The sequence below is a fragment of the Zeugodacus cucurbitae genome, chromosome 2 (genome assembly GCF_028554725.1).
Source record: "Zeugodacus cucurbitae isolate PBARC_wt_2022May chromosome 2, idZeuCucr1.2, whole genome shotgun sequence".
NCBI lineage: Eukaryota > Metazoa > Arthropoda > Insecta > Diptera > Tephritidae > Zeugodacus > Zeugodacus cucurbitae.
Window position 1 is genome coordinate 15886067 of NC_071667.1, and position 24113 is coordinate 15910179.

The following is a 24113-nucleotide window of genomic DNA, read 5'->3' on the forward strand; positions in this document are numbered from 1 at the left end:
CCGTTTGAAAGCCTTAAATTCAGTATTACTTTATGCCTTATGAACAATTCTTATGTCTTTTCACATTAAACATATATTTTTTACTAATATTACTATATAAAACAACAACAACAAATACCTAACATACTAACAACAAAGTGCCAATTCAATAAAATCTAACTATACTTTAGTTCGTTAAGTTTTAATCAACTTTCAGCTTTGTTAGCACCACTTTGAGTTATAAATTGTAATTGTAAATTGCTTACGTACATATTTACATAATTTACACAGGACAGAAACCGCAACGAACCGCAAATTTTCAAAATAAAATTAAATGTAACGCGTAAGTGTGCAAGGCAAAAGAGCAACAAACACAAATCTCGCTTGACACCAGCGCTCTCATGTGTACAAAAAATTCGGAAACAGCTGATTTTCTGTTAGAATACAAACAAACATACATATATACTATATAAGTATGTACATATATGACTTTATTTACAAATTCGTTTAAAAGCATGCCGGCCGCACAAGCCCGGCAGCAGAAGCCGCCTATATATTATATACAAACATGTTTTTCTAACGCTCGCCAATATGTTTGTGAGCGTGTCTGAATTCAAAGAATTTCGCGCATACATAGGTAAAACGTGTACACACACGCAGCCACCAGTCAGACTATATTGCATTGTATTCTTGCGGCAAGCAGCCAAAACATACGAGTTATCAGAACTTTCAACGCACACACTCACACAGCCAGTAGCGAATAACATATCCACACTGTGGCAGCTGTAGAATTGCTCGCACAGCCAGTTGACGAGTTGCCATCGCGCTAAACGGTCGCTACAGTGCTTGTGTTATACATTTACGTCACGTCGACTTCGTTTGCAAATGACTGCGACGTGTGCTGGCGGTGACGCTTCCACAAACAGACTAATCAACTAAACAGTCAACTTATTTAGTTTACTAATAAATCAACAATATTGAAAAGAAGAATTTATACGCTAATAAATGCTGTATTTGGAATTGTGAGTGCGCCGAAAAAAGCTTAAACATTTGTGCGCGCACAATAGAAATTACCTGCAAATATAGCATTGAATTGAAGAGTTTAATAAAAGTAAATTGAACTAAATTGCGTACAAAAGGAAGTGAAGAATTAGTGTAAAGTTTTTGCAAATATTTTTTCTTTCTAAACAGCCGAAAGCAAGCTTGTGATATACATACATACATATAAACAAATAATTTAAATTCTGCGTTAAAGTGCGCGTTTCTGAAGCAAGGATTTTTAAGAAAATATGCTCCAATAATCTAAATATGTTTACAATATTGTTTTCAACGTAGTAACATTTGTACGTAACTATATTTGTGTAGATAAAATTGATAACACTGCTTGAGCTTTTCGTCCTTGCAAGGATATGCTGGCGAAAGCTTTTGTGTAGCAAAAAAGTTTAGGTTGTAAATCATGCAGAGATACATAGGAACTTAGATACATAAATTTGTATGTGTGTATAAAAATTTATACATATATACATACAGTTATAACTGACTTTTAACCGAAAACAGCTGTTGAGGCTAGAGAGCTAAACAATTTAAATAAAATTATATTAGCTCAAAGAATATTTGAAAGTATCAAACATTGCCAATCGGTTCCAATATGCTGTGCATACAAACCCACATAGAAGTATTTAATTGCACCAGGAATGTTGATTTGAATTTCGTGCTAACGGTCTGTTTTAATTTCTTTAGAAATTCGTACTAACACTGCGTTCTGTTCGAATTTTCGAAGAAATACACAATTTGTTCAGAATAGCCATCCATCCAAATACATATTGCCGTTAACAAAATAATAAAATATTAAACACGTGGCAGTTCTCCACGAAACTATTTTCAATTGTAAGCGCTCTACTTAAGACTCTTTACTTTGATATCCATCATCATCAATTTGGCACAACAACCGGGTGTCGGTTTTTTGCGCGTCCTTAAGCCTTCGCCAATCATCCCTGCATTGCGCACGACGGCTCAGGTTGGGAATTTTCGCCACGTCCACATCCACTTGATGCTTCCACCTGAGTTTCGTTCGTCTTTTTCTTATCCTTTCAATTAAATTATATCCTTTCAACCTAAGTCTATTTCCACTATGATAGGCTTCTCTAAACCGTGTGATGGAGTAAAATGATCAAAAGCATAAAACAAAAAAGAAAATCGAAAACTAGAATTTTATTAGATTTGCAATGGAAATTTTAATTATAAAGAACCTCAAACCTTTAAGCGACTGTACAGTTAAACGGTTAATCGTATATGCCTGCATATTTATGCGCTATGTATCTCCATGTGTATGATTCTACCTAATATAATAGATTCGAGTTATGCATATAATATTTACCCTAACAAATGTGTCTTTTCAATTTCCAGTGAGTGCCGACTTCCACAACTGATAGCTAATATATACAAACATAAATGCATATTCGCATCAATACAATTAATTACATTCGTTGTTATTTAATTCCTGCAAAAGCAAACACACACAAAATTATATTTGAAGTGCAAATTTAAAGTTAACAACGAGAAACTAAATAATTTCAAACAATATGGCAGCCGTGCAAACCATCGATCAAATTAAGCTGGGCTTTAAGTAAGTAATTATTTGTGGTTAATTATAATAATCATTGTTGTGAAATATGTTGTGTACTTAAAATATTTAATTTAGTCATATATTTATTTAAACGCAAACAAAAACCAATTTTGAAATTGTTTTTTACAATTCGACTGCATTTAAATAGTGCTGCAACCCATTGCAGTTTTTAACAATTACAATACTCCTTTTCAATTATACTTCATTATTATTATTATATTATTTCAAGTAATTTGGTTACTCCGTCTGTTGCATTACAGCTGTTTCGAGTAAGGAAGCAATAGCAGTAATTCTTTTGAGAAACTTTCAGTTGTAATTACTACGCGAGAAGTTGTTTTTAATATGAATAACAAAAAAGAAAAAAATCAATACATAATGTATCATATATCCTTCTGTGAATACCCAACAGTAGGTACTCTCATCTCTTGCTTAGCAATTCAATGAATTTATTTATTTTTATGTTTATTTGTTCATACGTAAGCAATTCATTTTCCCCCCTGTTTATGGATCATTGCAAGTCGCCTTATTTGTATAAAGCTGTAAATGACTAATCATTTAATTTTTGCTGACACAAATTACGTCAAATAGCGGGCTATTGATAGAGTTCAAACCTTTAAAAGAAAACACAGGCCATTCTGACGCAGTTCAAAGGTTTTTGGGCTCATGTATAAAGTAGTATAAATTTTATTTTTAAGAATGCACAGATACATTGCTTTATTTGTCAGCATAGAACCGATGCCCACGTGAAGTACTTTCAAAGCCCTATAACGTAAATAGCCGATCTTCAACAAAGTTCAATTCATATTATTTTATATTGATAGGTAACTTCTTCTCAGAATATTACAATTTAGATTTGTGATAGAAAATTATATAAGAAAGAGCCGTAATAATGGGGTCTTAAGCCAAAAGTTTAACACAAAAAATAATTGATTTCTCTGGTAATTTTTGTTTTTTGGAATATTTCAGAATGTTTGTGAATTTTGTAACGTAATTATTATGATTAATTGATTGATAATATTACATAAAAATCATTAGCAAATTGAGCTGATTGCATAAAGAACAAAATATAAAAAATATTTGTTTTCTGTCCAAGTAAATTCCTGGAAATAGTTTTTTTTTTTTTTCAATAAAGAAATCTAAATTTTTCATGATCGATGAATTTGTACTTTTCAATTAAATTATTTAACCATCAATTATGTGAGGTATTATTCATTGTATTAAAATTCTAAAAGCTTTTTTGTTCACAAGATACATATAAACTAAAGCTCTTTTTATTCGACTAATCGATTAACCGACATTTTCATAAATTTAAACAATAAAAATCAAATAATTTTCATTTATTCATATACCCGCAGCCGAGTAACTAAGCAACTATTCGAATAATCATTAGAGAACGTAGTAGAACGACTATTCGAATAGTATTATAGATAGAATACGAACGGTTACAAACCGGATATTCGAATAATGAATTTTCATGGTATTCCTATATTTTTAAGAGCCCTAGTATATACGCTAAGTATAAGCAAAAGCTGATGAGGAATATGTGTTTGCCGAAGTTATCAGATACCGCGCCCCGTGACGTGTATTTTGGGGTCTCATGATGCAAACTACTTTTCGAAAGTAACGATAACTTTATTGAAATTGCTTAAGGTAAGGTTCGTCTGACGTAACCAAAGATTAAGCTTTTTATACTCTCGCAACAAGGTTGCTAGCAACAAAGTTGCTAAGAGAGAGAAAGATATGTTGATGAAACTTGGCACATGAAGATGGTCAAAATCGGAACACTGCCACGCCCACAAAATGGCGAAAACCGAAAACACATAAAATGCCATAACTAAGCTATGAATTAAGCTATTGAAGTAAAATTTGCAAATATACTGTATTTAAAGAGTGTCATCGTCGATATATCGAATATGGGGACCTCAGAGCTTCTAACAAATTGTTTACCGACAATATAGTTAAGTTTGTCAGATATTTTGAAGAATTAAGAGGGAATATGTTTCATCTAATAATATGAATCCGTGCCAAAAATTAGTGAAATCTGGTCATCACTTCCCCTAGCTCTCATATACCTAATATTAGAGTTTTCCAAATTTCAATGGACTTTATACAATATATATGCCGAATATGTGAGTCAAATTGTTTGTTATATTAATAAAATCAAATAAATAAATTGCGAGAATATAAAAGGTGTTCGGTGACACCCGAACATAGCCCTTTCTTACTAATTATACATATCAACATACTAGCAGACCCGGCCACACGTTTTTGTGGCTAAGGTATACATTAAATTAAGTTGGTCTAATCTTGGCTTCGGCGACGATATTGATTACTGGAGGTTGATTTATGTTACGCAGCATGATTACAACTCACACTACTTTTAATTGCAAAGTACAGGCAATTTTATATAGTTTGGGATAATTGACTACGTCATCCTGGTTTGTAGCTGTGTCAACTCTCTTGGACCAAAATTCTAAATTGTCGCATTAAGATCATCGATATCTTTTTTTACCACCAATATAGGTCATTTAATCAGTCTTTTGTGGCTATCATATTGAAGTTTCATGTCAGGAAAACTTCTCTTTCGAGTTAATGAAGTGACGGAAATCTGTTGGAAATGCTATTAATCCATCGAGGTGTCAACTGCGACCCTACCATTTCCAACTGATTCTACAATCGCAATTTGATATTGTTGCAAAAACACTCATATGTTAGTTGTTAATTGGCGATTCTTTATGTGTCGCCACAAATTAAATGATTTTAGGCATGCGATTAGCCCGTCAGTAACAGTTGATCCAGGAATAATTGGAAGAGTCTGGCATAAATCACCTGCTAACAGAATCCTGGCTCCACCAAAAACGTTCATCGACAATCAAGATCTTTTAAAGTCCTGGGCAGTACCTCCAGCGACTTCTTGAATATTTGGAATATCTTCATTATAGCCCTATTTTTGACGATTTTGCCGACTGGTGTTTCGGTCATTTGCAATTTAGGAGTAATTTCAAGGCCGAATGTGCCTTGTTTGCTACTAACAGTTGATAAATTGCCCCTATTCCCGTTAACATTGGTGGTGAAAATGAGTGAAATTGGTTCCGGAATTACATCAGCCCTCATATACTTTTTTGGCGAATATATATGTCAAATTGTGTGTTATCTTAATAAAATTACATCAATAAATTGCGAGAGTATAAAATGTTCGGTTGGTCGCGAACTTAGCCTTTCCTTATTTGTTACAAATTGTTTGGGTTATCGACACAACCTTATACAATTGAACTATAACAAAAATATTTTAACAAAGCAACAATGATAACCTTCAAAATATTATTTTTTTGATTTATCTTTTTATATTTTTCTTGTCAACTCGAATAAAATTCTCTTATTATTATCTTCCTCGCAATTTTTCCATATTTACTCACTTTCTAATCTTTTTCTGGCCTTCCACGAATATTTCAAGACTAAAATTAGCCAGATCGGCCGTTCCCGTTTTTTTTGCGGCACAAACGAACAGCAATTCATTTTTATAATATATTATTATCAAGCGACAATTTTTTTAATTCCGCACAGGACCATTCAGTTGGGAATCGACCGCGCGAGTGATGTTAACCTCCTCCCGTACCACCGTGCCCGAGTGACGCCTACAACTCTACATACAACGCATAGTTAGCCGCCGAGCGGCTTTTCAAAATTTTTAACTCGTGATATCTTTTGAATGGAATGTCAGAATCTAATAATTCAAAAGGTTATATAAAGGTTTTGAAGCGATCTTAAATAATAAATCATTTATTTTGATAAGGATTAATACTAAGGTACAAATAAAGAACCTTTTCAAGTAGTGGTATTTTAATTAATTTTTTTATATAAAATCGCTTATTGTGACAAAACTATAATAGTTAGAGATATGATGTCGCAACGTTTTTTGTAGATAATAATAAGTTCTACAAAATTGTAGTACATCACTATGTTATATCTTCAATCGTTTTTGCAGCATTCGCGATTAAAGAAAGTTTTTTGGTATTTTTTTTACATTATCGGAGTTTTGGTAAGGAACCCTAATTTTTTTTTAACTAAATATAGCCTATGTCACTCAGGGATAGTATAGCTTTCCAATGGTGAAAGAATTTTTCAAATCGGTTCAGTAGTTTCGGAGCCTATTCGAGACAAACAAACAAAAAAACAAACATTTCCTCTTTATAATATTAGTATAGATGTACATGTACGCTTATTGCAACATAGAATTCTTTATTAAACCCAGCTTAACTAACTTACGTTCTATTATTTTTCAATTTAATTTACAAAATTACATAATTTCACAGAAAAACAACATTTCCCTTGTGAATGCATATTTGCATTTCATGCAAATGTACAAATGTGAGCGCCAACCAAAAATAAGAAAACAAGTATTTGAATGAATTTTATGAATAGCAATAGTATATATGTATGTACAAGTAGCTGCTATTAAATACACAATGATTATTTGTAAGAAAACCAGCAATGACAACAATCACTAATTATGAATGATCTCACTTTAACTGGCGCAGGCGTCAGTAAGCGAATTACACAATGCCACCTTCAGGCAACGGTGAGTAACGACAATGGCTGTAGAGCAAATAAAAATACGAATGTGGGTGAGTGTGTATGTCTGTCTGCTTGTGTATTAATATATATGCGAGCCTGTAGTCAAACAGTATTATATACATAATTACAGTATATAATATACAGAGTTAGAAGGGTTTAAGCCAATAATAATTTAACCATTTTGCAGTAAAGCTTTGATTGAAATGGCTTAAACTTAGCATGACAAACATGTCGAATTTTTTTTTTGTTTCAATGAGCTCTTTGTTTAATAAATGTCAATATCTGTTGCCAGTTGGTTTTAATCTTCTAGTTGCTATATATAAGATTATAAGTTTAAGCTGGTCCATTCTTATCATTATCAACTGAGCATTAAGTAGGATGGTGTTCATTTATTAGAAGTTGCCAATTATAAATTCCATTCTATCAATATTTGTATGAGTATATTTTTTGGACTAGATATCTTAAATGGCAAACTAAACTTAAATGAATAACAAGGAAACCATAGTCGGCTAATCCAAGTTACAAGTTAAATGAAAAATGACCCAATTTTGATCAGATATAGAGCTTACACCCTCGAGGCATGTCCAAGCCACATAAGAAATTTCTAAAAGCTCGATATGTGTCTGTATAGAAGGTTAAGCCAAAGAACTTGGTCAGTTTCCGTACAGCTGTTACAAAATGAACATAGGCAGCTCAACTATAAAGCTTTCATAAGACATGCACAATGATTATTTGACGAATTTTCAAGGTTATAAAATATAATTCCACTAAAACAAACAAACATATTAAAAACCGCATGACTCAGAAATATAATTAAAAGATTGTGATCATACGGACTTTGTACAAGAAAAAATTTTGGTTGCATGATTCGAATCACAAACAATGAACTATTCTCAGAATTCACTCGACAAAATATAAGAAAACTAGTGGAAATTTTCAAAACAACTATTTACTATGAAATAAAACTATGTGAATGTATTCATGTCTGTGTGATTGCAGCTATATATTTCGGCATCTTCAAACACATTCACCCTAACCTCGCACAATCCACTTTCAATGACCTCTGCCGCCTGAAAGCTCTTCGTTTGTGCAGTTTCCCTTTCCTTTGTGTATATGAAATGTACAGAATTTAAGAGTAGCTGAAAAGAGCTTTTCATCTCATTCACGAAGCACACACATAAATATACTCTAAAATACAGAGGTCATGTCGGTTGGAAAAGAGTGAGATCTGCGTGATTCATGCTTTCAGCAGCACGTGCCACTACAGATAGTTCTCTTGCTGTAACAACGAAAGTGTATGCGTGTATGTGTATCGTGAATATATAAAAATTTGTATATGGAAAAAAGGACAGTAGCCTCGGGTAGGCGCATACACACTCATACACACATAGGAGTTTGTATAGAGTACAAAGAAAACAAGTTCTGCAAAATTGCAGCAACTCTTGCATGCTCACGCATACATAAATGACAATGTGTGAAGGTCATGGGAGAGAGTGTGGGTGACTCTTATATTTCCATATAAAGTAAATATTAAAAGAAAACTATAGCAAAAATGAAAAATGTAACATTTTTTTTCGAAATCCCCGGTTTTCGTGTAAATTGGATTCCTTACGTGCGTGACCTTGATTTAATTACATTTCGAATTATTTTGATTTATTATACCTTAAATGTTGTAATTTGTTGAAAAAATGCTGTATAAAATCGTCAGAGTGATATGAAGATCCTAAAGGTGCAAAAATGAACAACAAATATTCGTTCCTTTAAAGGTGTGCTTTGAATAATTAAAAATAAATAAAAAAGAGGTCAGAATTATTATCAATATTACTTTACATGACTCTACTGTATTTTCCGGTGTAGGACCAAATAATAGCAATTTAGAGAAACTGAGGGAAAAATCGTGTCTCCGTTTCTCCATTTTCGTTTCTATTTCTAGACACAGTGGGCTGTTGAGTGCCTTTCATCTTATTTAATCATTGTATAACATAGTTTCGACAATCGTACGTTACAGACTCCGATATCTTGTAAATGGGTGACTGTTACTCAAGAACTCTAGGGCTCTGGATCGTTAAGAAATCTTCATAGAAGGTACGAAGTGCTAAATTTTATATTCATTTCTAACTGAAGATCTGCTGTGATAATCGGATTTGACAATAAAAAATTAAAACAAATTTCATACAATTTCCAAATGGTTTTGTAAATGTGGTCTAGTTAAAGGAGTTGAACTCGTTAGTTTTAACGACAGCATAACGGACCAAACTTTAATCTGACCTGACACTCTCTAGCCAGCATAGATCTACAAAAATATTTAGGAAACAACAGAATCGTTTTCAATGACTGAACCGAAATCATGATTGCATGAATTTGCTGAATTCTTCAACGATTATTAACTTTATTAATACTCTATATATTTTTCTTCGAACAAAGTCTATATTTTTGGGGGTTTTCAACAAAATAGTATATGTGGTCGTTGTCCAAATTTGAAAGAAGTTAAAGTTTTATGTAGTACAGATGTTTTCACTCAGTTTCTTTCGATCGGTATTCTCTATGTAAGATTTATGTGACGTTCAAACAGTGTTTTAGTAACATCGCACTAGCGCTTCATCTATTGGACTTTTATTATATCTATAATGTTTTCTCATTTTTTTATAAACGTAGTGTTCTTTCTTAAAAAAAAAATATCTCGTTTCTTTAAAACAAATGAGACACTGGAACCATATTTGATAAAAACAAAATCATGGCGCCACCTGTCGGAATTTTATTATGTCTGCAAACCTTCTTACAAATAAAAGTCATACATTAAACATTATTTTTTACATATTTTCTATTGAAGAAAATACAATATAAATAGAATATAATATTTTTATTCGTAAATGTAATTGTCAGCCTCGTATATGGAATAACACAAAGCCCTCGTGCGAAGTTCGTGTATCCACAAAATCCGATTATAATTGGCTTTATGATTTCTTCCGCTGGTCGAAAATTTTGGCGTCACTATTGGCAAAGAGCCAAACAATTTTTGGTTTATCTTCTGTAAACAGAAAAAAAGACATATCAAGCTTTTCGACAAGGAAAAAAGCATGTGTTTACATTTTTAATAGATATAGCCTCATATTACATTATATACGTATCGCCAGGTATTCACCTAAGTACATACCTATATGTACTTTGTATGGCCTTTGTTTGCTTATGATATGTGGGATTTTTCAACAAGTTGTTGATTCTTTTTTATGTTGGTGGTATATTTTTTTTTGTACAATGTATTTATTATTTTCCTCTTTTGAGTTCTTAGTACAATGGAATAAATAGAATTTTGAATCACTAAAAATATGATTCGGCAGATATTTATATACTTTAGGGTGTGTTTTTGCTTGTTTTAGTGAATAGCACTTTACGTTTTGGCTTAACTGATATTATTAGGGAATTCACAAGTTATGTAATTTGTCAAACACGGAATAGGTAATATTTTGTTTGAAAAAACTTTTGATATTTTTAATTTGTTTTATTTTTTTTTTTGTACTCACTCGTAAAATTTCACTTACTTGTTTCACCCGAAATTCGATTTTATGCCACTTTATTTGATTGACCACACCAAAAAGCAGCAAAATAAAGCAACAAATATAATTATTACAACAACACAATAACAACAATATAAGCGCTATAAAAATGTGTCAAAATAAACACAGCATAGAATGATGACTACATACGAGTATAATTGACTAAGCCACGTGCATATGAGAACATGTGCAGCCCCACACAGTCATACAAACTTGCATAACAATGCACAGTTATGTGGTTATTTATATGAGAGCATGAGTCCATAATATTTGGTAATAAAGTACAAATGACATTTGAGCAACGATTGTTGACAGTTATTGCTACATACATATATACTATGCCTGCCATTTCATTAGCCGCCTGCGCTCAAGGTCAAATTCTACGCTCAGTCAATGATGACTGCTACAAGTAATGGGTTATAAAACCGTGGGGTTCAGTCATTTTATTGTTACACTCTTTCCTATATTTTGACAATTGGCCACACCTGTCGTGGTGTATTACACAATTACAGACTGACACGCAAAATTTGGAATTCCGTTTCAAGTTTGGGATACTTGGAATAAGGGTGGTGACTGCCAGTTAACTTGTTGAATTTCACTTATCTGAAGGGTGGTTCGTAATGTAATTTCTGAAGCGTTTGATAATTTTGGCAGCGAGATGAGAGTTCCACTGGACTAGGTTCCAAAAAGCTTAATCAACGGTTTGGGGTTGCGTGAAAAAACATGCATCTTGGAAATTGTAGAATTAAATTTTTGAAAACTCATTAAGTTCGGAAATTTTATTCTGAAACATTTCGACAATAACACTCTTTGTTTCCACGTTTGTTAGGTCTATATAAGAGGAAAGAACTCAGTTTTATATTCGAGCAACATTCCAAAAAGTATTTAGAAAATTTCTTATGCCATTACAACAATAACAGCAATGTCGCTTTAAATGGTCTAGTTTTATTATAGAAATTTCAAAATGTAACTAGTGGGATTCATTGGGGTGACATATTTTCCCGACTACTTGATTAATCTCCCAAATGACATCGCTATGCATTATTATTCAAGTTTAATATCTGACCACTATAATGCATCGCTAAACGCCCTGTCAAACAATACACAATCCAATCTTGGAATATTTATTATTCTTGTGTACTATTATATCCCTCAGGGCGATAGGCCTTGAGTCTTTCAAGAATATGATCTATATATTTTCAGGCAATTCGAGTCATGAAGTCAAACACGAAAGTCAAGTGAACTTCTGAAACCGTAGCTCTCCAAGTAATGACAGATAGTTATGGAACCACAAGAGTTCTTGGAAATAATACCACATTATACATCATTATTAAAATGAATTAAGGTAGTGCAATTCTTAATTTCATATCTCAAAACAACCATTCATTATAAGGTTTCTTAAAACAAACACCCTTTAAAAGCAGCTAAACTAAAGCCCAGCCCCTCATAACCCCTTTTGTAATATTCCAACATTTACATACCCATACATACACTATAAACTTTCTAATTTAGCGGATATTTGAACGACCACAATGAAATCGACACCATTCATGTCCGCGCTGAGGAGATCGTAAGAAAAAAATTAAATAAAAATGATTTTATTGCTAAAATGAATTATTGAATGAAACGATAACGTACTGTGCTTTAATTTTTTTCAATAAAATGAATTTCAGTCACGCCATTAAATGCGAAATGTGAGTTTGAGGTGTATGTCTATCAAATGCGCACATACATATATATAATATTATAATATTCTATATATACATATATGTCTAGTATATGCAAAATATCAAATACAACCGCAAATCTTTTCGTTCGCTTATTCCATATGTGACACAGCAGCCAAATACTTTGTAACTACGACAATTTCTGTTCTGCTCAATAATTGAATTCTCTATAGCTTTGCTTTGTTGTTGCCGCATTGTATTTGTCTTATTTCAGTGCACACATATTGAACTTTTATGTACACTTATTCACGCTTTTAAATAGAATAACATATTTTTGCTTCGTCAGCAAAAAATGGGCAAAAAACTCAAGCGTTAAGTTCGTTTGTCAAATCGCCTACGAGAAATTTCATACATATATGGTTTGAGAATTGACTATATGCATATAAGTATGTATGTATGTATTAGTATATTCCATAATTGGAAATATAATAAAGTTTATGTTATTATTCTTGTTAATTTCTTAAAGTTATTTTAAATTTTCCTTAACTCGCTCAATTCGATAAAATTTATTTGCATAAGGCGGCATATTTGGTAGCGTATTATTGGCAAACAGTAACCTTGAAATATCAATATTGTCACTATCTTTTTATTAATTGAGGTTAATTGAGTTTTATTCACAGTATTTTCAATGCTTTGTTGCAGCGAAAAATTTTCAAAAAATTTCAATTTAGCTAATAGCAAGCAATTGATTTTTTTAATTTATAACTCAAGACATACATACAAAATATAGAAATTTTTTAAACTAATAACACATATGCTCGTTTCGAAAATTAGCAACGCTACATTTCTTTATAATAAGCCAATATTATACAAATCAGTTCCAGTTGTTAATAAATAAAAATATTCTAGTTTTGCTTGAATTAATAATTTTGCAAAAGCACTCTTCTTGAGAGAATATAAGGCAGGCAGGCGTCTTTGTTTTATCTAAAAACTGTACGACCAACAAGTTATTTCAAATTTCTGATTTTTGTTCGTTTTTAATAAAGTTAGACGGACTACAGGCAAAATTTTGCGGTTGTCGCTAATTACGACATCCTTTCAATTTAGATAAACGTCACTTCTCAGAAGAGTGGTATTTTATATCGAAATTATTAGGAAACCCTGGAATTTTAAACAAATGACTCTTATTTGATATTAAAAGAAAAATAATAAAAATAATTTATGGGACAAAAAATTTAAACAAAAACAAAACAATTTATTAAAAATTATGTAAAGTTATTTCCAGGAATTTCAACTGTTATCAGAAAACCGGAAAGACTTTGTTAGAAATATATAGTTATATAATTTTCAGGGGAAATATGTATGTTTTCTTAGTTTGGCAAGAATGTGGTACGATACAAAAAACTTTACCGAACAAAATTAAAAAAAAGAATTATAAGGAACATTAAATGATATCACTGTAATAAAGCCATTATGATACTGATTTCAACAGCACTTTTTTCGAAAGTGCCAAAGAAATTTAAGAACTCTTAATTTCTCCATTGATACATTGAGTTCCTTTTTTTTATGCGCACCGATCATTTGAGGAATAAAGAGCTCTTAATTGGGCAACTAAAGGAATTTTAATTTCTATCTCTTACTAATTGGTTCAAATCTACTACAAAAATATTTGTTCTAATTAATTCAACGTGGACTACAGAGAGCTGAGTAAATGTCTAGCCTCTGGCAATAATGAACTTGAAGCAAGTAAGGAAAGGCTAAGTTCGGGTGCAACCGAACATTTTATACTCTCGGAATTTATTGATATAGTTTTATTAAGATAGCATACTATTTGACCAATATATAGTGTATGAGGGCTGAGGTAATCCCTAAACCGATTTCACTAATTTTCACCACCAAGAGACACTATATCCAAGACTATACGCTCACATAATTTTGCTAATACCCGAGGCACACATGTAGTAGTAACAATACGTACAAATACCAGATGTGTGTCACCAAATACTAGCACTTTACCATGTGAGCAATGCATTGCATTGTAGTATTTTGCTGGTAACAATATCAGCATTTGTTTTGTGGTATTTCACTAAACACACCTAAAGATAGGCAAGAAACCTAGGAGAGAGCTTATATACAAAAGCTTTTTAAAATATTTTATGACTTTTCAAAAATAAATAAATAAAATGGAAAATATAAAAAATTTTCACAAGTTTTTTTTTTTTCAAACGCCAGGGTCATGTATCACCTTATTTTGATGGCCGTAAGCGACGGGCTTTTATGATACATTTCAACTACTTCTGTTTTTTGTGCAGAAAATACATATTTTTGCCATTTTTTGTAATTTTAAAAATTGCTTTCTCCATTACACATATGTAAATATTTATTGTTTAAATTTTTTTGAGATATCTGATGTCTGTGAAACAAAGTTGGTATTTCAGTTTACTACAAATCGATGTGTGTCAATGTACGTAGTAAACACAATACCATAATACTTTTATCATGGTATTATTACTACATGTGTGTCTCGGGTATAAGATATCTCACATATTAACCAATACATATGCGGAATAAAGGCCACCGTATTTTTGGAAAAAAACCCATAAAAAGGTATATGGGAGCTAGGAGATGTAAAGCGCTAGGTTCATCATGTTCGATATCTAAGGCCTTGAAAAGTGAAATTTCGTTTTCGGCATTTTTTTCACTAGGAAGCCAGAGATGATATGCAGTATTTGTGTAAAGTTTTATTCCGCTATCTTCATTGGTTCCTTTTGTAAACATATTAAAGAGCGACGCCACGCCCACTTTCCATTTTGTAAAAAAATCTGAGTGCAGCTTCCTTCTGGTATTTCTTCTATAACATTTTGTGCTTCTGATGTTTTTCGTTATTGAGTTAACGCACTTTTAGTAAGGTTAGGTTGAACCTTTGGAGGTGGGCGTGGTTATTATCCGATTATCTTGTTGGTGTGTGGTGGGGTACGTAAGAAAACCGACTGCGGAAAGTTTGTTTTATATAGCTTCATTGGTTTGCAAGATATATACAAAGAACCGATTTGGGGAGGCCATGCTCACTTCCCCAAAAAAATTACATCCAAATATGCCCTTCCTAGTGCGATTCTTTCTACCAAATTTTACTTTTATAACTTTATTTATAGCTTAGTTACGACACTTTATAGGTTTTTGGTTTTCGCCATTTTGTGGTCGTGCAATGTTCCGATTTCGCCCATTTTCCATACCAACTTCCTCAGCGTGCCAAGGAATATGTGTTACAAGTTTCGTTAAGATATCTTAATTTTTACTCATGCTTTCCGTCTCGTCATCCTGATCATTTTGATATACATAACCCTATATCTAACTCGTTTAGTTTTATGACTTACAAACAACCGTTATGTGAACGAAACTATAATACTCTCTTAACAGCTTTTGCTGCGAGAGAATTAAAAGAACTCCTAATTTATTCCCATCGCATAAAATCGCAAATTTTTGCAGCTTATTTTATATTCAAATATATTTCTAATTGAACAATTAAGAGGACATAGCATATAGAACTGCTTTGCCTAATAATATTGAATAGCCAATAAATTCATTTAAATATCTACATGTAACTCTGTTAAGCGTGCAACACGAAGGAAGTATATGACAAGAGGTAAAAAATCAAAAGACTTGAAAATAAATAGGAAGAAAACTGTACAAGAATATCATATGGACACAGAGTATCATATTGCCTAGATTGTGCCATAAAAATGTGTTTAAAAAAACTTAACATTATTCCCAAACATCTAAATAATTCATTTTAGTAATACACATACTAATTTATTAAACTGTATGTTATATTTTTGGAAATAATTATTTCAATAAATACAGATTCACATTATTCGATTTTACATTTGATCATCTTAACCACTTGTGCTAAATACGAGTACCCCATAACAAACCGAAATTGCCCAAAAAATAGGTCTAGGTTATATATATATTTATATATGTCTGATTGTCACTACATATTGATAAGTATATATGTACTTTATGTAAAGGAAATATATGCTTATTCGGCAAACTGACGTGAAATGACTTATTTGCTAACGACGTGAAATTATTTATAAAATTGATAGCATAATATTTGCTGAATTTGATAAGGTTGTTATTTTTTTTTAAGTGAAAACCGAAATTATATGTGATTAAGAATCATTAATAAACTTATAAAATTGTTTGTGTCGGTTTTTTGCATCAACATTCTCGTTAATTACAAGTTTAAGAAGACATTAATGCAACTTATTAAAGGATTTATGACACATTAATGCAACTTATCAGCGTTTATTTACATATAATAGCTTTCAAACTTTCTACAAAATTTTGTTTTCAATGAAAGCTTCAAGATAGCTTAAAACTCATATTTTTTTTTTGCACTCAACTAATAAGCATTTTACTTATTTGAGCAGTTTTAGAGGCTACTTTAATCACATATAATATTTATTATTAAATTTTTGGCATGCCAACCAATAAAATACATGTGTTTATAAATAATAGGGCAAAGGCGCATCTAGAGCAATCATTTCCAGACACAGCATTATCAACGAAAGTTGAAAAAACATACACATGCAATAAATAAGAGTACGTATAATACAAAGTATTTACTTAATTAAGGTAGGAAAAGATAGAATAGAATAAATTAGTTTTGTGCTTTTTACCTAGTATTTGGATTATGTTTGAGATTTTCTAGTATTGAGTTTTTAATCCTAAGAAAAACGCCCATTTAAGGCAGCTCGTGCAATTCGATGAATATTTACATTTTAATCATGGTATCACGGTTGCATAATTTTGAGTACCGTTTTGAATTTTTCACAAAAATTCGATTCATATAGAACAAAAAGGGGCCAAAAGCAGTATTTTGATTACATTTTACGAATGCTTCTTTTATCAGCTAAAATACCATGAACAATATTAATGTATATTAATTTTACTTGAAAATATTGTTTAAGCACCAGCGTTTATTTTTATATTCTCGCAACAAAAGTTGCTAAGAGAGTATTATAGTTTTGTTCACATAACGGTTGTTTGTAAGTCATAAAAATAAACGAGTTAGATATAGGGTTATGTATATTAAAATGATCAGGGTGACGAGTCAAAATCCGAATGTCTGTATGTCCGTCCGTCCGTCCGTCCGTCCGTGCAACGGATAACTTGAGTAAAAATTGGGATATCTTAATGAAACTTGGAACACATGTTCCTTGGGACGGTGAGAGGTGCTTTCGAAAATGGGCAAAATCGGAACACTACCACGCCCACAAAATGGCGAAAACCGAAAACACATAAAGTGTCATAACTAAGCCATAAATAAAGTTATAAAAGTAAAATTTGAAACAAAGGATCGCACTAGGAAGGGACATATTTGGACATATATGGCCCGCCCCCAAATCGGTTATTTGTATATATCTCGCAAACCAGTAAAGCTATATAAACCAAACTTTCTGCAGTCGTACCCCACCACACACAATGGAAATAGTTGAAATCGGATAATAACCCGCCTCCAATACAAAAGTTAGGTTGAAAATTACTAAAAGTGGGTTAACTCACTAACGAAAAACGTCAGACACACTAAATTTTACAGAAGAAATTGCAGAAGGAAGCTGCACTCAGATTTTTTTACAAAATGGAAAATGAGCGTGGCATGAAAAAAGTGTCGAAATGAGACTATAACTTTTCAAAGCCCCGAAAATTGAATATGAAGAATTCAGTGCCCCATGGTAATTTTTCACCAAAAATTACGGTAAATCTCTCAGGTATCATAATTTAATTTAGAGGAAATATTTTTCTTCTACTAGTGTGTCTCTGTACCAGAAATGGTTAATATCGGGTCATAACTTCCCCAAGCTCTCATATACCTAATTATAGGATTTTGAAATTGGGCCAAATTATGTGTTATCTTAATAAAAATATATCAATAAATTGCGAGAGTATAAAATTTTCGATGGCATCCGAACTTAGCCTTTCCTTACTTGTTATTAAATATATTACATTTTAAACAAAATGCCATTACTGATTCTCTCTATAGTAGGCTAACAAAGCTTATTTTCTTTGCCGAAATTAAATACTATAGTTCAAAATATATTCCATTTACTTCATAAAAATTAAAGATTTGACAAAATACAGGATTTATAAAACAAATATGAGATTTTCGGAGTCATTCTAATAAATTATGTACACCATGAAAGGGGCTTTAATAGAAATCATTTGGGAATCACTCAGTGCGAAAATTTTTAATCAGTTACTTTGCAGTGTCGAATCCATGTGCAAAAGTTCACACACTTCAGTTGTGGGCGGCCAGAAATATAACATTTGCATTGCATTCCTATAACGCAAATTATATTTTTATCGTAATATACTGGTTTCATCTACCAGTATTTCAAAGCAAAACACATTTTTGCCTAACGTAAAAGCTTTAGTGCTTAATATTAACATAAGTGTAAGTACTGATTTATGCGAATAATTTCGCGCGCAGCTTGATATGCTCGCTGAAACGTCAGCAATTTGATAACAAGGCTGTAGGTGAAGGAGTATACATATGTGTAAGCATATAAGGATTTCCGCGAAATTGAAGGCGTCTGCTGACACAGATTAGATCGGCGCACGAGCCCGTTATCGTAATGATAATATGTACTTTCAAACCTTTAATGACTAATTTGTAATACCGCTTTGATGAATGTCAATATTTTCCTGTCTCAACCGATTATAACTAGTTATTTTTTTTGGGAAATTTTTTATAAAAAAGTACCCTTAATAAAGCCTTCATAAGATAGTAGAAAAGTATGGCGGTATGTTGCGTCAATGTTGGTATTTGACAAATTTAACATAATGACATAATATAAATGTAATTAACACGTATTTGAATTAAAAATTTTATAGATTTTCTTGTCAGGTTATATACATATATGTATATTTTTTTCAAGTTTGAACTAAATGCTCGACTGTTTACTTGCAAAGCACAAACTAATTTTTGACATTTCTGCTGAAAAACTATTAACTTTGGTTCTTGGTTAGGGCTGGAACTGTACTTCCAAAGCCAAGACTGTAAGGCTTTTTATACTCTCGCAACAAAAGTTGCTAAGAGCGGGCGTGGCCCACTTAGATATAATGTATGTATATTGGTGATGAAAATTAGTGAAATCGGTTCAGGAATTACCTGAGAATATACAATATCTGTTATCTTAATAAAAATTTAGCAATGAATTGCGAGAGTATAAAATGTTCGGTTGCACCCGAACTTAGCCTTTCCTTACTTTTTCATTTCAAATTATACAAATCACAACTCGTTATTTATCATTGTCTACTTTAAATAAGACCTTAACTGCCCTAGTAATTAAGACAACATTTTAATAATATTATCTCCCTCTCTCACTTTCTCTTTCCTTCTCCTACGCACTATAGAATGGTCGACTTCAAAGTGCAACAGCGGCGCTTTCGTACCAATGAAAAAACCATTGTCAGCACCATATATGGACCCGTAAAAGGTGTTAAACGTAAGTCCATCTATGGTGATTCATATTACAGTTTCGAAAAGATACCCTTTGCAAAGCCACCAGTAGGTGAGCTACGCTACAAAGCACCGCAGCCGCCAGATCCATGGATAGAAGTGAGAAGTTGTACATCGCGTGGTCCAAAGCCATTACAAAAACATTTTGTATTCCAAATGACAGATGGCTCTGAGGATTGTCTCTACCTAAATGTTTATACAAAGAATGTAAGTTTATTTGCTTGGCATATAGTTATATTTATATAAGAAAGATTTGTTGGGTTTTATAGATAAATCCGCATAAACTTAGACCGGTCATGGTGTGGATTTATGGTGGCGGATTTCAGTTTGGTGAAGCTTCACGTGAACTCTATAGTCCGGACTATTTGTTGCGCGAAGATGTTGTCATTGTATCCATAACTTATCGCCTGGGACCTTTTGGTGAGCTACTATTTTAGCGAAAACATTTTAATATTATGAAAGTTAGAGGACTATTTATCATCTCTCCTTTGCTTACACAGGTTTTCTCTGCATGGATGATCCAGCTTTCGATGTGCCTGGCAATGCCGGACTCAAGGACCAGGTCATGGCATTACGTTGGATTAAAGCAAATTGTGAGCGCTTCGGTGGCGATAGTAATAATATAACACTTTTTGGTGACAGCGCAGGTGGTGCCTCAGTACATTATATGATGATTACCGATCAAACGCGTGGGCTCTTTCACAAAGCGATTTCCATGTCTGGAAATACATTATCACCATGGGCAGTTACGCCGCAACACAATTGGCCATATCGTCTAGCTGTTGCTGCTGGTTATACGGGAGAAGATAATGATCAAGATGTTTTCACATTCCTAAGTAGAGCAAAGGGTGCCGATATAGTCAAGGCCAATGAAGATTTATGTTCTGACGAAGAGAAACGTGAACGTATTGGCTTTTCTTTTGGCCCAGTGATCGAACCTTATGTGACAGATCATTGTGTGGTGCCTAGAAAACCTATAGAGATGATGCGTACCGCATGGAGTAATCATATACCTATGATTATCGGTGGCGTATCGAATGAAGGACTGTTGTTGTATTCGGGTAAGCTCCAACTTTTTTGGCTCCATAATTTCAAATTTAAATTAACACTTATTATTGTATTGTATTTTATAGAAACGAAAGCTAATCCAAAACTACTTAATGAACTCGGCGACTGTCGTTTTGTGGTACCACTCGAACTCGGCATGGATCGCGAAAGCAAAGTGTGCAAAGAGTACGGCATGCAATTGCGGCAAGCCTATTATGGTGATAATGAGCCCAGTTTAGAAACTTTACACGAGTATCTATTGGTATGTTAAACGAAAATAAAACAGAATATTTTTGTTAAAAGTATTTAATTTCTGCTTCTATTTTTTTAAATTCCTCACACAGATGGTTTCGCACGAATATTTCTGGTTCCCCATCTATCGCACAGTATTGTCGCGTATGACACACGCCTCAGCTCCCACCTATTTGTATCGTTTCGATTTCGATTCGAAGCATTTCAATCACCTGCGTATACTCAGCTGTGGTAAGAAGGTACGTGGCACATGCCACGGCGATGATCTCTCATATTTATTTTATAATTCTGTTGCACGTAAATTGAAAAATCATACACCTGAGTACAAATGCATTGAACGCCTTGTGGGTATGTGGACACACTTTGCGGCGCACTCCGATCCTAACTATGATCCAGAGCATGCAAATTTATGGCAGCCTGTATCTAAAGACTCTTTGGAGAAACGGCAATTAAAGTGCCTTAATATATCCGATGAATTGAAGGAGATCGATGTACCCGAGCTGAAGAAGTTGTTGGTTTGGGAGAACTTCTACAGACCTGATCAGTTGATATGAACAACGGAGACCACAACGGCTTATTTATAAATTCAACGAAGTTACATACCGTTGGTGGCATATTAAACTTATCACGAAGAACTCTTAATAGTTGTTTTTAAAAGAAAATTTCATATTGCCAAGTCAAAAGTATGTACTTTACGATTACTAGCAGAAATTGTAATTTCAAATACGAAGCGTAAAAGGCAATTCGTTGTGAGATTTTTTTTATTTTATAGAGCTTATGTAAAATTATAAAATTTTTTATCGAAAATAGGTATATAAGTAATTTGAATATAGTTATCCAGATAGAAGTAATATACAACTTTCAGAAAGCATTGATAAAGACAATGTATTAAACATAACAGAAGAAAGAAAATTAAGAAGAGAAATATATATATTAAAGTTAAAGCAGTTTTCTTAAGCAACTTACGAAAGGCATTGCCTTAGCTTGTTAGTATAAAACATTTTTATCGTACAAAACTCTGAAAAATGACTCAAATCGACGTTTCAAGTATACCACCAATTTTAAATGTTATTACTATAAACCAAAAACAAATATATTAGCACAGAAATATATATTTTGGTATAATTTATTACATTTAGAATGTGTGAATAATTCTTAGACGTATATATTTTAGAGCGTTCAAGGCTATTTTTGTAACTCTCAAAAGTACTCGTGCAATATTTTAGTGAACTTTTGAGAGCTTTTTGCAAATATGAATATTTTTGCAGCTTTCGCAACCAAAATGATTTGTGTGAAAGCATAAAAATATTTTTGAAATTATAAGCAGCTTAACAATTTAAATAGGAAAGCAAAGCATATAATTTACCGTGAAAGCTTTAACAGTGAAATAGCAAATTACTATGTATAATCGTACAAAATCATTCTTTCTCTAATACATTCAAAGTTGTCGAAATTGTGGTGTGGATCACGAACTTCTGCAAAGTCTTCCAAATTCAAAAGTTACTGAGCTTTAAAGCTTTCCTGTATGCGCAAGATAATGTAATATTTCTAAGTTTGATAGTGTAATGCCTTATGGAAATTAAAAAGCTTTTTTTACATGCAGTACAGCGCACGCAAAATATTATTTGTAGACAGTAGTTTATAATAATAAAGAATAATTTTTAACTGCCTAAAATGAACGAAGTTTACGTATTAGAGAACCACTATGATTTTAATATTTGTCAGATCTTTTATATATAGAATGTTTATAGATCAAGTTTCACCAGAGTTTTATTAAATAAAATGTAAACGCTTTACTTAAATTGTGATCTAATTTTTTATTCAACGTTATATACGTCTTACCGAACTTCCGAAAAAATAGATATAATAAAGGAAACTATGAATGACACGTTGAAAATCATTAGAATTTAAAGAAATGTACAATTAAGAATGTAAAATATATTTGTAAAAACTTCAACACAAATTAAATCTATATGTACCTAGGTATAACAAAACAAAAGTACCTTTTTAATGAAAATGTGACACTATAATGAACAGAATGTGATTTTTAGAGCAAGTCAACTTACCTGAAAAACGTGACAAATGTGCAGAGAATAAGTTGATTAATATAAAGCAAGTTTTTTAAAAGTCAAAGAAGTCCAGAATATATAGACCAAATTGCAGATGCAAATAATTTTAAGTCACTCAAACGAAAGCATGTCTTCTAGCTTAAAATTGCTTAATGCTTATTAAGCCTATGATTAAGTTGTCTACAATGCGAAGCTTAGCCAATAGAAGGCTAGAATTTTTATTCAAGTGAAGGTTAAGCCGCTAATCGCGAAAACCAAATACAACAAACATACAAATTCCATGTGCAACAAACTTTCTTTATGAAATATGTGTGTTACTATAATATTTAGATGTAGTTAATAATACTAACTAATTGTTACAAATGAGAAATTAAACAAAATACACTTGGTTGTCAAAATTTTTAAATCAAATTAGCTAAGTGTTTTTTGATGAATGCACCAGAAGAAGTCTGTGTAATTTTGTATACTTTTGAAATATTTTTATAACGTTTATTACTATGGACAAGCATACCGTTAAAACTAAAATGATTGTGATGCTAATAATTATTAAAAAATATTTTACTATGAATGTTATATATTGAAATCTTATAACTGTTGAAAAGAAGAAATAAAAAATAAAGAAGAACTAACTATAGTTTCATTTCTCCACTTTAAAGAAAAAAAGATTGGCCACTAATTATTTAAGTTTAACTCACAGTCCCTAGTAGATAATCTTGAGGCCTAAAGAATTATAAGAAAACCATGCTTCTTCTTCTTGACTGGCGTTGAAACCGCTTACGCGGTTATAGCCGAGTCCATAACAGCGCGCTACGCATCTCT

General features: G+C 32.2%; 1 protein-coding gene across 8 annotated transcripts; it reads left to right on the forward strand.

Moving 5' to 3' along the window:
* Positions 1-764: 764 nt before the first annotated feature.
* LOC105219024 (esterase B1) lies at positions 765-23919 on the forward strand. Of its 8 annotated transcripts, none has more exons than XM_054235943.1 (8): positions 765-1090; positions 1171-1322; positions 2386-2605; positions 19821-20133; positions 20196-20346; positions 20427-20987; positions 21060-21235; positions 21318-23919. In XM_054235943.1, the coding sequence occupies exons 3-8, from the start codon at positions 2562-2564 to the stop codon at positions 21777-21779; spliced, it is 1707 nt and encodes a 568-aa protein (XP_054091918.1). In that variant the 5' UTR covers positions 765-1090; positions 1171-1322; positions 2386-2561; the 3' UTR covers positions 21780-23919. The 8 variants fall into 8 exon arrangements, with proteins under 8 accessions (XP_054091918.1, XP_054091919.1, XP_054091916.1 ...); XM_054235944.1 differs by having other exon boundaries at positions 765-1001; XM_054235941.1 differs by having other exon boundaries at positions 765-1425.
* Positions 23920-24113: the final 194 nt, after the last annotated feature.